The sequence below is a fragment of the Copidosoma floridanum genome, unplaced genomic scaffold (assembly GCF_036245765.1).
Source record: "Copidosoma floridanum isolate Cflo_tuat_1 unplaced genomic scaffold, Cflo_Japanese_pri ptg000030l, whole genome shotgun sequence".
Taxonomy (NCBI): domain Eukaryota; kingdom Metazoa; phylum Arthropoda; class Insecta; order Hymenoptera; family Encyrtidae; genus Copidosoma; species Copidosoma floridanum.
In genome coordinates this window covers 11,723,482-11,738,266 of record NW_028321907.1, presented here as the reverse complement: position 1 = coordinate 11,738,266, position 14,785 = coordinate 11,723,482, and the positions used below count along the sequence as shown (strand labels likewise).

General features: G+C 40.3%; 3 protein-coding genes across 10 annotated transcripts; 2 read left to right on the top strand and 1 right to left on the bottom strand.

The window, feature by feature from the left end:
* Positions 1–2,149: 2,149 nt before the first annotated feature.
* On the bottom strand, positions 2,150–6,675 carry LOC106636815 (lipase 3-like). 2 transcript variants are annotated; one of them, XM_089596530.1, is made up of 7 exons: positions 6,351–6,675; positions 4,805–4,985; positions 4,521–4,635; positions 3,644–3,884; positions 3,192–3,350; positions 2,541–2,768; positions 2,150–2,419 (listed from the first exon to the last, which is right to left on the bottom strand). In XM_089596530.1, exons 1-7 carry the CDS (start codon positions 6,360–6,362, stop codon positions 2,249–2,251), a joined length of 1,107 nt encoding a protein of 368 aa, XP_089452656.1. In that variant the 5' UTR covers positions 6,363–6,675; the 3' UTR covers positions 2,150–2,248. The 2 variants fall into 2 exon arrangements, with proteins under 2 accessions (XP_089452656.1, XP_014204827.2); XM_014349341.2 differs by lacking the exon at positions 6,351–6,675 and adding an exon at positions 5,827–6,168.
* Positions 6,676–7,923: 1,248 nt separating this feature from the next.
* Positions 7,924–10,673, top strand: LOC106636835 (uncharacterized). The gene is made up of 5 exons (XM_014349364.2): positions 7,924–7,999; positions 8,082–8,845; positions 8,949–9,265; positions 9,362–9,529; positions 9,619–10,673. The coding sequence occupies exons 2-5, from the start codon at positions 8,086–8,088 to the stop codon at positions 9,736–9,738; spliced, it is 1,365 nt and encodes a 454-aa protein (XP_014204850.2). The 5' UTR covers positions 7,924–7,999; positions 8,082–8,085; the 3' UTR covers positions 9,739–10,673.
* Positions 10,296–14,785, top strand: LOC106636841 (protein-lysine N-methyltransferase SMYD4-like). Of its 7 annotated transcripts, none has more exons than XM_089596631.1 (9): positions 10,296–10,352; positions 12,250–12,672; positions 12,768–12,850; positions 12,944–13,227; positions 13,300–13,589; positions 13,680–13,847; positions 13,955–14,098; positions 14,180–14,365; positions 14,643–14,785. In XM_089596631.1, the coding sequence occupies exons 2-9, from the start codon at positions 12,304–12,306 to the stop codon at positions 14,739–14,741; spliced, it is 1,623 nt and encodes a 540-aa protein (XP_089452757.1). In that variant the 5' UTR covers positions 10,296–10,352; positions 12,250–12,303; the 3' UTR covers positions 14,742–14,785. The 7 variants fall into 7 exon arrangements, with proteins under 7 accessions (XP_089452757.1, XP_089452756.1, XP_014204859.2 ...); XM_089596627.1 differs by lacking the exon at positions 10,296–10,352 and adding exons at positions 11,843–11,995; positions 12,094–12,189 and having other exon boundaries at positions 12,768–13,227; XM_089596628.1 differs by lacking the exon at positions 10,296–10,352 and adding exons at positions 11,843–11,999; positions 12,094–12,189 and having other exon boundaries at positions 12,768–13,227.

The window sequence follows — 14,785 nt, the reverse complement described above, 5'->3', positions numbered from 1 at the left end:
CTGATAACAATACGATGACTTATCGATAATAATTAGGCGTCAATTTGACATCTTGCCGATGTAGTTTTGATAACTTCGGTAGATATCAGCTGACGGTTCAATGATGTCGTACAGATGTCTTATTGTCACCTTAATGTTTTGTGGGTAAGTTAGTGTATTGTACAATCAGCGCCATCTAGCGTGTGATTTTTCTCGTCGCTCATAGACCCTACTGACGTTTTTTTTTTGGCCAGCGAAGAAAAGCACAACTCAGATTTTGCCGTTGAAAATAACATGAAGAAATCTGAGTTGTGCTTTTTTTGTCCCCGTCAAACTGGCTTTATTTGACGGGCTGGATACCCAACGGACGTTTTTTTAAGTTTTTTTGGCTTCGGGTGTGATCTTCAAGAGCAAGGGCCGCCCCCACCGACGAAACCCGATCACTGGATATCACGCTCGAAGCAAAAAAACGTCCGTAGGGTATCTAGCCCGTCAAATTTAGCCAGTTTGTCGGCGGATAAAAAAGCACAACTCAGATTTCTTTATGTCATTTTGAACGGCGAAATCTGAGTTGTGCTTTTCTTCGCCGGCCAAAAAAAAAACGTCAGTAGGGTCTATGAGCGACGAGAAAAATCACACGCTAGATGGCGCTGATTGAACGATTAATTTAAGCATCTAAAGTTTTATTCCATTAAATGTAAAATTATTTAAATCCTCAAATAAAAATACAGTCCAAGTTTTGTATTTAAGATGTAAATTACATTCAAAAATTTTCGTGGTGCATAATGTATAATTTTAAATCGAACTGTTATTTTTTTATTATTTTTTTATTTGTGTAAAATCTATTCACATATTCTCCTAACTATACCTAACACATTGTATTATTTTTTAATTATGTAAATTACTTGGTGTATTATACTTTCAATTGTAGCGGTGTTATAGCAAACATGTATACTTAACAATTGCTAATAAAAATTATGTTTAATTCAATTCTCAAGTTTCTTAAAACTATAAAGTTAAAGAGCTTTGCTTCCATGAATTAATGGCAAAAGGTCTAAAGTATTGTAATTATATAATTATGGTCAATTTTATAAGCCACATAAGATAAGTAGAATATCTATATTTTTCGAGGTTAATTTTCGGGTAAAAGATAAATTGTTGCCGCAAACAGCACAAAACATGTCAACTTTTTATCTCGTATCAAGAAAAGTAGTTGCGGCTGGTTTATAATTGATAATATGGCTCTACTGTAAAAATAGCGAGTAATGATTATTTGAATCAGCGCCATCTAGCGGTCTTCATTTTTGAGTGTATAGTGGCCTCTAAAATTCTGAAGCAGAATTTTAGGACTAGAGTCATTTAATCAATTATAAACCAACCGCAACTGATTGTAAAAGACATGATATAAAAAGTTAACGATGTTGATGCTGTTTGCGGCAAGTTTACAACTTGTCTTTTACCCAAAAATTGACCTCCTCAATATTTATACTTTTGTAGGTCAATTTATGGGTTAAATATAAATTGTATACTTGCCGTTAACAGGACAAACAACGTTAACTTTTTATTTTGTATCTATATAATTAGTTGCGGCTGGTTTATAATTGATTAAGTGACTCTAGGCCCTAAAACCTAGAACTCTGCTTGATCTGCTTCAGAATTTTAGAGCCACTTTTTAGTTCAAAAATCCGCACGCTAGATGGCGCTGATCCAAATAGTTATTACTTTTATACTTACAGTAGATCTATGTAATCGGTTATAAACCAGCCGCAACTAATCTTATATATAGAAGATAAAAAGATGACTATATATATATATATATATATAACAAATCTCTTTCCCACGTACTTACTTACTTACTATACTTAGATGTATATAAGCATGTTCAAGGAAAAAAAAAATGTTGGTATTCTGTCTTTCCTGATCCTGCAGTCGTTATAAGCTCATTGTTGATAAAAATATAGTTAATATATTAATATATTATATTACAATCGTTTTCTGAAAATTCATTTACAATGACTTGTGTATCACATAAAAAGTAACTCGAGACTTTTTCAAAAATTGTATTTCTGCTGCCCACAAAGTATGTAATTTTCGAAACCAAAAAGTCATTCGTAATGTGGAAATAAGACTCAAACTAAAGATAAATTGTAATTAAAACTATGTTTATGTTTATGTACAGTAACGAGCGCAAGTAACGTAGTGATGACAAATATAATAACATACAATAACATAAATAAATATCCGTAACTAGATGCAAATGACATCTTAATTACTTTTGAACAATTTGGTTATTGAATATGTTCATCATATCGATGACGTTGGAATAGACGAGCTCGGGTGCTTTGACGCCCCACAGGAAGTCAAAGTGATTGAAATTCGTATGGTTGACCTTGTAAATGCCCAATTTCAAAGGTACTTCGTTGTAAAAATGATAGACGTCCTGAAACGCGCATAAATATTATGCATGAATACAGGGGGTACGACAAATAACAATTTTCAAACCAAACCACCAGGTATATTGCAGGTTGAAGAGATTGTAAAGTCATATACGTATCGCTCACCTTTTTGCCAACGAGGTAATCGTTTCCCGACCAAAAAACCGCAACGGGCACTTGAACCTTGGACAGGTCGTACTTCGGCGGCTCGCCCGAGTTGTATATCTTGACGTTGCCCTCGTAGCCGTAATCGAAATTACGAAAATCGTTATCGGCTATCTGCTGGAGCCAATGGACAAACAGCTTCATGGACGTGCCCGCGGGAAAGCTGCTCCAGATTTTTTGCAGCAGAGACTATACGAGGGAAATGGTACGTTATACAAGAGATGACATTTCGTCACACGACACGCAACGAGAAGCACTGGTGCGGAGAAAGGTGCATTTACATATATATTATTTTCTCGATACATACAATTACATTATATCCCGAAAAGAAACTCTTTCTGTTGAATTTGTTATTTTACAAGTTTTGCCAAAAATTACACCAAAATGTATTCAATGTACTTAAATAGAAAGAAGAAAAAATTCTACACAACGAAATTCCCATTTCAGGCATTTGACGCCTAAATCGAGATGGTACCGTTATACACCTTCTTCTTCCACCAAGTGATCGGTAAATGTAATCATCTGAGTATTAAACTTTTTTCCAAAAAGTCACATGTGTATGGCGAAGAAAAAAAATGAAAAAAAAAAAAAAAGATATAATAATGTCCTTACGTAATCAAGCTGCTCGGGATTAAAACCAGCGATCACGAACAAGGAGTTGCCACACAGTACTGTACCGAACATGAATGATCCGCAGATGTATTTTGCGAATGCGTCGAAGAAAGGACCCCGTGGGAGCAGCTCGTGCATACCAATAATGTTTGCGAATCGCTGCAGGAAAACAAAACGAGAGAGACATCGTTAATCGCAAAAATAAAACCATACATTTTTCGATAATTTTATAAATATCAAGATTGAGTGGAGGGAGTAGCGTGTACGTGTATTTTTACGTCTCACTTTCCTTCAAAAACGAGTTTAACGCGATCGAAGCATCGATGCAATATACGCACTCGGAGAAGCCACTTTTTCGGACCTTGAAATACATATATGCCATCAACGTGCATCGTAATAAAAAAAAAAAAAAAAAAGGGCATCCCAGGAGGGAATAAGGGAAAAGCGCGCACCTGTACTTTACTCCAAAAAGGCGCGAGCATTTTGATCGGCGCTCTCATGTGATTGACGTAAGTCGCGGGCGCGAGGGCGAATGCCGCCTTGACTTTCTCGGCGATCTCCGGCCTCTCGATTGCCATTACGGAGAAGGTGGTGGCGCCCATCGAGTGTCCGACGTAAAACAGATTTTGCCGCTTTACGCTCCATACGTACGATATCACGGCCGGCAGGTCGTACACGCCCAATTCATGCCAACTGCAACAACAAGTTTTTGTATACCTACTGTGTATGTATGTATAATATGTGTACCACAGTATATTTTTTTTATATATAAAGGTGTGTCGATTGTCTTCCTGCACGTATGTTTATACGAGGACTTGTTTTCAAAAGTACACCGAGTGTAATTTATTTTTGGTCCTCGCGAGCGATCTGTTTTTTCTTTCTCGCGGTTATATAGCGTGATTGGAATTTCGAGGTGCCGCCAATAGTTCCGAATCAGCATGCGCGTTTTTTCTTTTCTTTTTCAACTGTAGTTATTTAAATTACACTAATGGAAGGTCTTGTTGTCATCTCAATGACTAAATGGCAAAGTAAAGAGACGAGTACATATATATACATATATCAATGTGTTGTTGAAAAGTAACGTCAATTATTAATAAGTATAAGAATTTTTTTTTTGTAGCGTTTTTTGTCTTGCGATTATAAATAAGTATCATTATTTTCGTTGATGATTGTTTTTTCGGCAGATTTAAAGTAACTATATTAGAAAGAAAAATGAAGAACTTGATCGCCTAGATGATGTGTCAACAATAAATGAGTAGAAAAATCTTTAAATTCACCTGAATACAGTAATGTATAAATTGCAATAATCTCAATTAAGTATATAAATACCTAAAATCCCAAAATCGTCGATCCGTAAACGAGAGTTTCTTGTGCTTCTTGGAGTAAGTATTGCCCCTTGCATTTCCCAACCAAACATCGTAGCCATGATCAGCGAGTATATGAGCTGCAATAAAAACACGCGCAAGATATTAAATCTTGAAAAACCAATGTTTACTCCTTGTCTCTATGGGCTATTATTTAATCTCTTGTCAACATGTATGTAAATGTCAATGTAACAAAGCACCATCACCGGATCAGTTCCTAATAAAATTATATACTCGAGAAAACCTTACGAAAGGATTTTTTTCCAGCAACCAGCCAATCGGTGGAGCTCTCGAGGAGCCCGTGTTGTATGTAAACAGGCGTCGAGTTGGCTGGGCCGGGTAACCGATGGAGCGTCAAAATATACCCGTCCTCCGTAGTCACCGAGTGCGTCTCTATCGAGTGACCCTCGAGCCTCGTCAATAACTCCACCTGTGAAAAAAATATCATTTACATTAAGCATATACAACAAGTATTACGCGTGTGCTCTGGACAAACACGCGCACTTTTTTTTTGTTTGTTTTTTTTTTCTTTCAAATTCAAACGTCTCTCGATACTCGAGAGCGACAGCGAGTTGGAAATTAAATAACACGCGGATGCGCCGTCGCTCTCGACCGGGTATTTGAAACCTATTTTGCTTGCGCCGAGGTTTTTGTACAATTTGCATTCGCACACACGCACGTACTGCTTACGTTTTTTTCAAAGAAGATTATAAGTTGTTCTTTCAATGACCAAGTTCATTGTCGGTGCAGACGAGAACTCGGTCGTACGGCCGATAGATCACGCCTGCTCTTCGTGATACATATACGCATACATTAGAATGTAGAACCGATGGGGTTGTCTTTGAAAATTCGGACTCGCCTACATTTTTCGGGGTACTAACACGTAACAATTATTTGGAGGAAAAACAAATCCACGACAAAGGTAACACGCAGGTGCATGCACGAAGGTCCAAAAAAAGCTCTACCGATCTGCGCCACCGATCGAGCGTCAAAGATTCATACGAGATCGACGCGCTTATGGGTATATTGACAGCGTGCACCGATCGACACCCACATCATTGATTGCACCTCTCGAACAATTAACGTACGTTGTATCCTGTGCAATTTTTTTTTTAGTAAAATATAGACGCGTGTGCTGCAACGTAACTCTGCGCACAATCGTCCTTCCCCCATATTTATGTACAAGGAAAAACGATGCAAATGCAACTGCGAATGAAAGAAAAAAAAAAAAAAAAAGGATCGCGAATTAAGAGCACTGCACACACACTCACCGTCCCAGCAGGTTCAAGCGGTTCATTATCTCCTCGGTTTGGCAAAAGCAACTTTTCGCCAGCGTCGCGATCGGCATTGGTAGTGGTACCATCGAGAGCCATACCCGCGTCGGTGGTATTTGTACCGCCCGATCGGTAGCGCATACCAAACAGACCGGCCATTCGCGCGGCAAGGTCGCGAAAAGCCAAGTCCGCGCCGGCCGGCTGGGTAAACACTATCAACTGCACCATCGCCAGCACCGACAGCCCCACAAACGCCGAACCGGCTGCCGATAGGTGGATTTTTCTTTTTGTTGGCCCCATGTTTTAATACCTTTGTACTTACTGCACACACACACACACATATATGTGCAACTATTGTGAACGATAATCGCACTTTTGGGGCCGGTGCAAACACGAGTGTGACGCGAACGAGCCAAAGGTGCCGATGATGGTCAAAGCGAGTAAAGCACCGCTTGATCAACAGATTTTTTTTTTTTCCTTTTTATATGCTCAATCCATATGTTGTATGTATGTGTACGCGCCTGAAACTGCATTTATTGAAATCGTGTCCTTGACGAGCAACAAAAACTAGTCAGGAAGTCTTGAGCGACGAAGACACGAAAAAATGCAACAACACACTCTTTAACGCACGCATCACCGAGACCAAGGAAAATCGGCATGATTGGCACGTGTTTTGGTTGTCAAAAAGCACTGGAGCACCCTTCGGGGATGAGTACCCGTGGAAATGGCGTGAAAAACCGATCCATCTTTGTGACGCGCGAAAATGGCCCAAATCAATGGCGTGGGACCTCCACGGACACGGTCGTGTATTTTTCTCAACTCAGAAAGCGCGCCACGACTGTTCGCTTTTCGAGAGCGGCTCTCGCGCTCCTCGCCGTCGTCTTTATACTTCATACATTGTACATATATATGTATACAACATAAGGTCTCTTACTCTTATTGCCACCTTGTCTCTCCCTCTCTATCTCTCTCTCTCTCTCTCTCTGTGAGTGTAAGTACGCACAGCACACCCATTGCACATGAATAGTCGTAAAGCACGAGGTACGTTAGGCGCAATGCGCGATGCGCTTTCAAATCGCACTCATTTACCGAAAACGTGAACGCGCATTGTGTACACAATATAGGTACGTTGCACTGCAGAGACATGGACTCACGTCCAAACAAACAAACAAAAAATAGCGTACGCGCGATGGGTAATCCGCTGGACGATTTTTCATGTTTTCTCTTCTTCCTTGTACAATTGTGAGTTGAGAGAGGGTCTACGGAAAAAAAATTGCAGCAGAGGTGAAAACAAGATCTTGAGAAAAAGATTTTTCGAAATTTAAGGAAAGAATGCTTTTTTCTGTCAACCCTATCAGTTCTTGGATTGAAAATTTACAAAAAGTTGTGCATGAATTCGTTGGGTTTTTTTTTTTTTTTTTTTTTCACGTATGCACCGTCGAACCGGTATAGATCGGCTTATTGTTTTTGTATTTCCTCTGAACCTCGGCGAGCGAAAAACACAAAGTTTTAGAACAAACAAATAGGTATACCTTGTTTCGTTGTTATAGAAAATCACTGGACAAAAATCGGCTATAAATCTTCATAAGATTCTTCCAAGTACTACTCACTTGATTTTTAATCATCCGTCTCGTTAAAAAAACGACGCTACATTAATGCACGCCGCACTCGGGTATGAGCGCGATTAATTTCCAAGACATTGGAATATTTATAGAACACGAGACGAGGCAAAGGATGGAAAAAATAAAGTTTTTATCGTATATACACGCACTGCGAATAATCAGTTATGTTAACAAAAGCCTCTCGCTTGAAAAGCAAAAATAACAAATTAGTTTTTCAATCGTTGCCGAAACAACTGTACATTTATATCCATGTTTCCGACGCGAAATCAAATGTACACGCGCGTACAGGTGTTGGTAAATTTACAAACAGGTATTATTTATTATCATCGCCCTTTGAATTTTCAAATGTCCTGCGAACCAATGAATAAACCGATCGTCGATCGGACAGCCGTTAGGTAAGTAAATAAACAGGCTTTCTCCGAATCGGCCGTTCGTTTGGTACCAGAGTGTCGATTAACCGATATCAGTAGCGCGTAGATCCACCGAAGCGTGAAGATCACAACGAGTGAAATGCGATAAAATCGCAAAAGAAGAAACTACTCTCAATTGTAAGTATGAATATACACGTGTATTATCAACCAAAAGACGTAACGTGTTATCGATACAATACATGTAACATCCGTAATGAAGGACAATGGCGCAAAGCCAGCATCTGGAGGTCAACCCCGACCTAAACGAGGACAAGGGCTTCGTGTGGCGAGCCGTGTCCAAGATGCCCCGCAGCTACAAGCACCTCCACCGGGTCAACGGGAAGTGCAGCTACCTGTCGGTTCGTTACTACCGGGAGGCGCGGGACCGCTGTTACAACGAGTCCGGGGTAGTTAACAACCGCATCCCCGACCTAACGAGCGCGACGAAGGTCCTCTCGCTGTTGAACGCCAGTTTGGCCTTCGCGCACCCCGACTCGGCTCACCTGCCCGAGGTGTACGAGCTCCAGGCGCTCGTGCAAACCGGGTGGAGGAACCTCCCCGCCGGGCCGGTCCTCGCGCCACCACCCAAGATCATATACAGCGGGGTGCGGGACACCCTCGACATCGTGTCCGCCCGGGTAGTGGCCAGGCGCCACGTCGCACCCAGGGAGGGGCTGGCCATTGAGGACGCCGTGGTAGCCACGGTCAACCCTAACAAGATTTACCTGCTTTGCGCCTACTGCCTCGGCCTGTGTCTGAGCGCCGTGGCCTGCGCCAGGTGCAGCCGGGTAGTTTACTGCTCGGAGCGGTGCCGGGAGTACGCCCGGGTCAAGTACCACAACCGCGAATGCAAGCTCGTGGGCTACTTGTGGGAGGACGACGACGACAGGCTGGGCTGTTTGGCGCTCGCGCGGCTGCTCCTCGTCGCCGTGGACGACGTGGGCAGCCTCGAGAACTTGGTCGCTGCCGTGTACGGACCTACGGGTGCGACATACGTGGTTACATTTTCCTATTTGGAAATTACCTGGTAAGAGAGCAAAAAACAAAAAACACCAATGTGACGCCTTTTTTTTTCTTGTTCCCCCAGATCTGTCCAGTCCGGATGACGTGCACGTAAACCTACATCCGGCGATCGTGTACCAGCAGAGGCGCGTGGACCTGTCCGAGGAGTTGGAGGAAAACACGGGAGACGAGGTTTTTGGGAGCGCGAGAGAGAGAAGGGTGTTCTCGATCATTTGCGAGATCGTGTTCGTCCTGGCCACGAGGACCACGTTTTTCGGTCGGCGCTTGTTCGGTTTCAGAGACAAAGGCATCCACCAACTTCTCTATGCTTACGAGGGGGCCGTCCTCGCCGTGATTCTACTCTGGCGGAGCTACTTCATGTTCCCGCAAAGTTACCACTCGGTACTCTCATACTACATTCCACGATCTCTCACCTTTTAACACATTTATATACATGATAGCAATAATAATTATGATTGGCGCTTGAACAAAATGTAGTTCGTGGCTCTTTGTCCCATTTGCAACAAAACCAGCTACGCAGGGATCGGCGTGTACCCGTTCAGTGGATACTTTGAGTACAGCTGCAACCCAAACGCGAGCTACTTCATTTCCAAAGACAATCAGTTGATTGTTTACGCCACCCAAAAGATATACGGTGGCTGTAAGGTATTATACGTGCGCTTTTCTCGATTGGTCGTACCGTTAACGAAAGAATGTAGTGTGTAAGTAATCGTGGACTTTAATGTTTCCTGCAGGTAAAGCTACCTTACGTCGATCGCAACGTCATTAATCGCGGACCGAACAACAGCCCTGGATTTTTCAAACGCCAATGCAGCACCGACTGCAAATGCTCAAACCACTTGTACGCCGTTTAATTCCTTTCGTTTTTCATCTCTCAGATTTTAAACACATTTCAAAGCTCAACCTCCAAGTACTCATTTTTCGGAGGGTTCTTTTTTTTTTTATTCAGCGTCATTAGGAATCGTTTTAGTTCTAAATGTTATTTTTTAAAGTCTCACACCCTCTTTTAAAATGCCTTCGGTAAATTGTAACGCACTAACTTTTTCTTTGCATGTAATTTTTGTAACGCGTGGGTTTTTTTATTTTTTTTTTTTTACCAGCAAAAAACTTTTCTCGGCACCATGTATTAAATGTTTAACAGTTCAGGACAAACTCTAGATTATTTTCATGCAGTAAATTAAAAAAACAAGTCTTGATTGTTGAAACCGTCCTCTTGACATTTCAAATGTAGTCGTTTCAACAAACTATGTAATATTTAACCACCGTTTATCGTCTGCTTTGCCGGTAAATAGTTACATATAGTTGTATGTACTATATATATTTGTGTGAATCACTTGTTGATAACGTGGGTTGTTTGTGATAAACACAATTTCACTTTTCTGGCCAACAAGTAAAGGTTATACGTATTCGTGGCACTGGACGATACCTTTGTGGATCGAAGACAGCATTTATTTACCTGCGACTATAAGTAAGTATTGCAGCAGTTTTTAAGTGGATCATAAAAAAAGTAAGCTTAGCAGTGTAGTAATATAACTACTTGGAGGGTTACAGGTATTCAACAAAACGTATATTTTTGTTTTTTAGATGATCATCTTCCAAAAGAATTTGAGCTTTTTTACATTTTCTTATTTTCCTTTTTTACTTTGACATAATCATTTTCATGATTGAACGTAAATGTATACATTCATAACACTTGTATTGTTTGTCATTATTTATCAAACTGTGTATTATTTATGATTTTGGATTAAAAATATTTTAATAATAATAATAATAATAATGTCAAAAACTATTGATTCAATTCATTTATTCCCAACTAATGCTCGTTTTTCTGTTATTTTGGGGGGAATCTAACATATAACGTATATTGTTCATCTACTAATTAAAAAATTTATTTATTTCGTTATCATTAAGGATATTTGGGTATAGGATATATATAGGGTTAATTGGGATGTTTGTACAAATATATACTTCTGGCCAACATCGTAAATATATAGATGTACTTCGTCGTACAAATTAATAGTCTATACGTGAACAATGGAAGAGAGAACTCAAGTTGGAGCACGTGTCACGCACTTCATTAAGCGATAAATCGATTTTTAATGAGTAAATATCCATGCCCCTATATGTAATTTATACAAATATTTTACACAAAAGAGAGGAGCGAGGAGAGGAGACATTGCGTGTCATCCGAATGATATATATATATATTTAAATAGTTGAATCTTTCAATAATTTAATCGCATACAAATTAAAAAAAAAAAAAAAAAAACGTAATAAATTTCAAACTATTTCGAAAAATTCTAGCTTTACACTTCTGGTTTTTTTCTCTTTATTGAAAAAAAAGTGTGTTCCTCAATAATTTCTGTGTTACTTTAGCCCCCGTAAACATAATGTTTTAGTAATTTTCAAGAGACATTTTTATTTGAGCATAATTGAAAATTTATTGAGGATCCATGATTTTCCAAGATATTCGGAATAACCCACGTCTCGGATGATTTCATATAAAAATAAATTTTGAAACAAATTCATGCCTCCAAGTCTCAATACCTACTCTCAATACGATTATTACTATTACCAATTTTATTAATTATTTTGTCAATTATAATTATATGTATTCTACGAACTATTACTTTTGTCATCTTCACTGTATTCTTATTCCATTGTTATTAATTATGTTGATAATTTGTTATGTATCTTATTACTCTATTAATTATCTGTAAATTATTTGAGAACCATACGTGGTTATACCACAAGGTTTGAATAAAGAATTAATCTAATCTAATCTACTTGGTCAATGTTTGTAAATACAATTTGCTACAATCAACGCGAGTGTACAGGCTATCCGCGCTTCAGTTTTGTGTTTTGAGTTGGTTTACACGATCCACTGATTCCTATACTCTGCCCAATGTATATACATATAGAAAACTCAAATTATCAATCAATACAGCGCCAATTGAGCAGGTGACTCTAAACGTGCGCATATATTTATATACTCTCGTAAGCAAAGTTTTATATACTTCACCAACCGCAGATATATATAGCTTGTTTTACTATATCCACGGACGAGTATCCAACAGAGTTTCTCCTTCCCTCTATTGCAACGTGAACAGTGTAGGTGAATATTATTTATTTTATTTTATTTTATTTTTTTTACCTTCCTTTTAATTTCTAATATCATGAAAATGCATGTATATGTACATTGTTCGTAGCTCTCGAGTAAACAATAAGAGCTTGTTCAGCTGAAGAACGAAGGTTGAAGAATGCGTATATATACTTTACCGCGCGCTAGGGTGAAAACCCGAAAGGTATACAAATATATTAGCCAAAGATTTAAAAAAATGTACCGATGTGTGATTTTGTTCTAGGCAAATTCGTGCAAAAAAAAAACAAACAAATAAACACAAGTCCGATCGCAAAGTATGGATCGCGACGACGGACTCGACGACGAGAGACGCCTGATCGTCTCGATGATGGGGCAGACCGGCATAAGCGGCTCGATAGTCCCGACCCTCGGAGGTGAGGACCGCGAGGCGAAGAACCCCAGGAGAGTCGGCGAGTACCTGCAACGCTCGAGGAACCCGACCGCCAACGTGGACTCGACGCAAAAGCTCAAATGCACGGCGCGACAGGAGCTCATGTTATTGCGCAACGGGCGAATCGACGAATCCTCGACGGCCGACAACGACAAGCCGAACCTGGCCAACCACCGGTACTCCGCCAGACGCCGCAATATCGATTTGAGCCAGTGGATGAGCGACCTGGAAACCGCGGAGGCGGAACAACTCAACGTGAGTGTGGACCACCCTCCCATTGTTTATTGCACCCTCGAATATATGTACAAAGCCCCGATGGTGATAATAATTATTTTAAAAAATTATTAAAGCAAAAGCACATACTGAAGTCGAAAGCGGCGGTGGATTCGCCCTTCACATCCCGAGCTCTGAAGTTGTGCGAGGGGGACGACAAGTACGGGCGTCACGTGAGAGCCATCCGCAACATCAGCCCCGGCGAGGTAGTAGCCGTTGAGAGGAGCGCCCTGACCTTCGTATGTTTCAACAGGACGTACGTCTACTGCTCGCACTGCCTGAAGGCCTGTTGGGCGGCGCGAGCTTGCGACTACTGCATCCACAGCGTGTACTGCTCGTCCACGTGCAAGCGCCAGGCATGGCTCGAGTACCACAGCTACGAGTGCCTCGTCCAAGCCCGGCTGAGGACCAACGACGAGGATCTGTGCTGCCTGACCGGTTTGACCTTCGTCAAGGCCGTGCTGGCCATTGTCCACAGGGTCGGTGGCATCGACAAGCTCAGGAACAGTGTCGCGCATCTACGGAGCTCCGGTGGAGGTTTGTTTGGATATTATACACACATCGTGTTATATGTTTTACAGTCACGATAGCGTACTTATGTGTTTTCAGTCGACTGCTCGGTGACCTACGGCTTGGACGAAATCTACAATCTAGACGTCGGTGGGATTTATTGTCGCAAGGCTCGCGAGTTCTCCGACTATCCCGAGCACGAGGTCACGGGGTGGACGCTGTTTGCTTGCAGGGTTGCGTATCTACTGGTGAAGGAGACCTTGTTTTTCGGGGGATCGCGTCGCGGCGCCAGTGACTCGTTGCGGATGATCGTCGAGGACCAGGACGTCCTTTTTGTAACGGCTCTCGTACTCCGGAGTTTTCTCGTCTTTCCGTTCAAGCACTTTTATGTTAGACCCTACACGGTTCATCCGTAAAACTGTATACCTTTTTTAGGATTTCAGAAGGGGTGTATTTATTTATTTTTTTTTTTTTTTTAGATCCACGGCTACTCCGAAAACTGCGACAAAACGGATCATTTGGGCACTGGTGTTTATCAGTTTTGCAGCAATTTCAACCACAGCTGCAATCCAAATGCCGAGTACTTTGTCACGGAGGACAACGAATTGGTTGTCTTTGCTCGGCAAAAAATTCAAAAAGACTCGCAGGTATAATACATTGTGTGGACACATTTTTTTTACATTTACTCTGCTGTGCTCTCGGTAAGTTGAAATTTTTTTATTTTTTACGTGGCTCGCTCGTTGTTTTTTTTTAGATATTCATAGCTTACGGTAACTGCAAATTCACGATGGCACCGAGAATCGAGAGAATAAGGGAACTTGAAAAGTTTTACTCTTTTACTTGCACTTGCGAGGCGTGCATCAACGACTGGTCTACAGATACTTTGGTATCCTTTGAGGTGTGTATTTTTCGTTTCGTTACTTTTTTTTCTCCTCGAGAAAATAAATGTACGATCGTTGGCTTTATTTTTTCTTTCCAGGATCTAACGTGCAAATCTAAAGATTACAATAAAGAAAAGTTTAATAATTTTATACATAAACTCCAGAGTAATTTGCTCTGTTATGGTTATAACGATGGTTTGAAGTACTTGAAGGAAACCAGAAAATTTTTTAACTTCATGGCGATCCAAAAGATACCGGTACTCAGTGTACCTCATGATTGTCTGGTACAATACATTTTTATGATATTTGTCAAGTTGTTTGGCCATAAACTTACATCAAAACTGTAAATGCCACGAAATAATGTTTAAAAAAATGTTCACTCGTCTGTTGTATACATATTCTAGTGTACTTTTTACATTTACAGTTAAAAACTTGTTTTTTTTTTTTTTTTTTTTTTTTTTTGCTATTTAGACACTTGACTTGACTTTCGCACCGAAATTTGAATGTAATTATTTTAAAATGATCAATGTTTCAAAGCATATGTTTATAAATATGTTACAGCAGAAGATTTTAAAAGTACGTGATGGTATATGTAACAAGAGGTTTGTTTCTTGCAAGTTCTTTAAAACCGATATCAACTACATCAAAAACGTGTATTAGTATTGAAAATTTGTGATCGTTGGCTAGAGGAAATATTATAATTA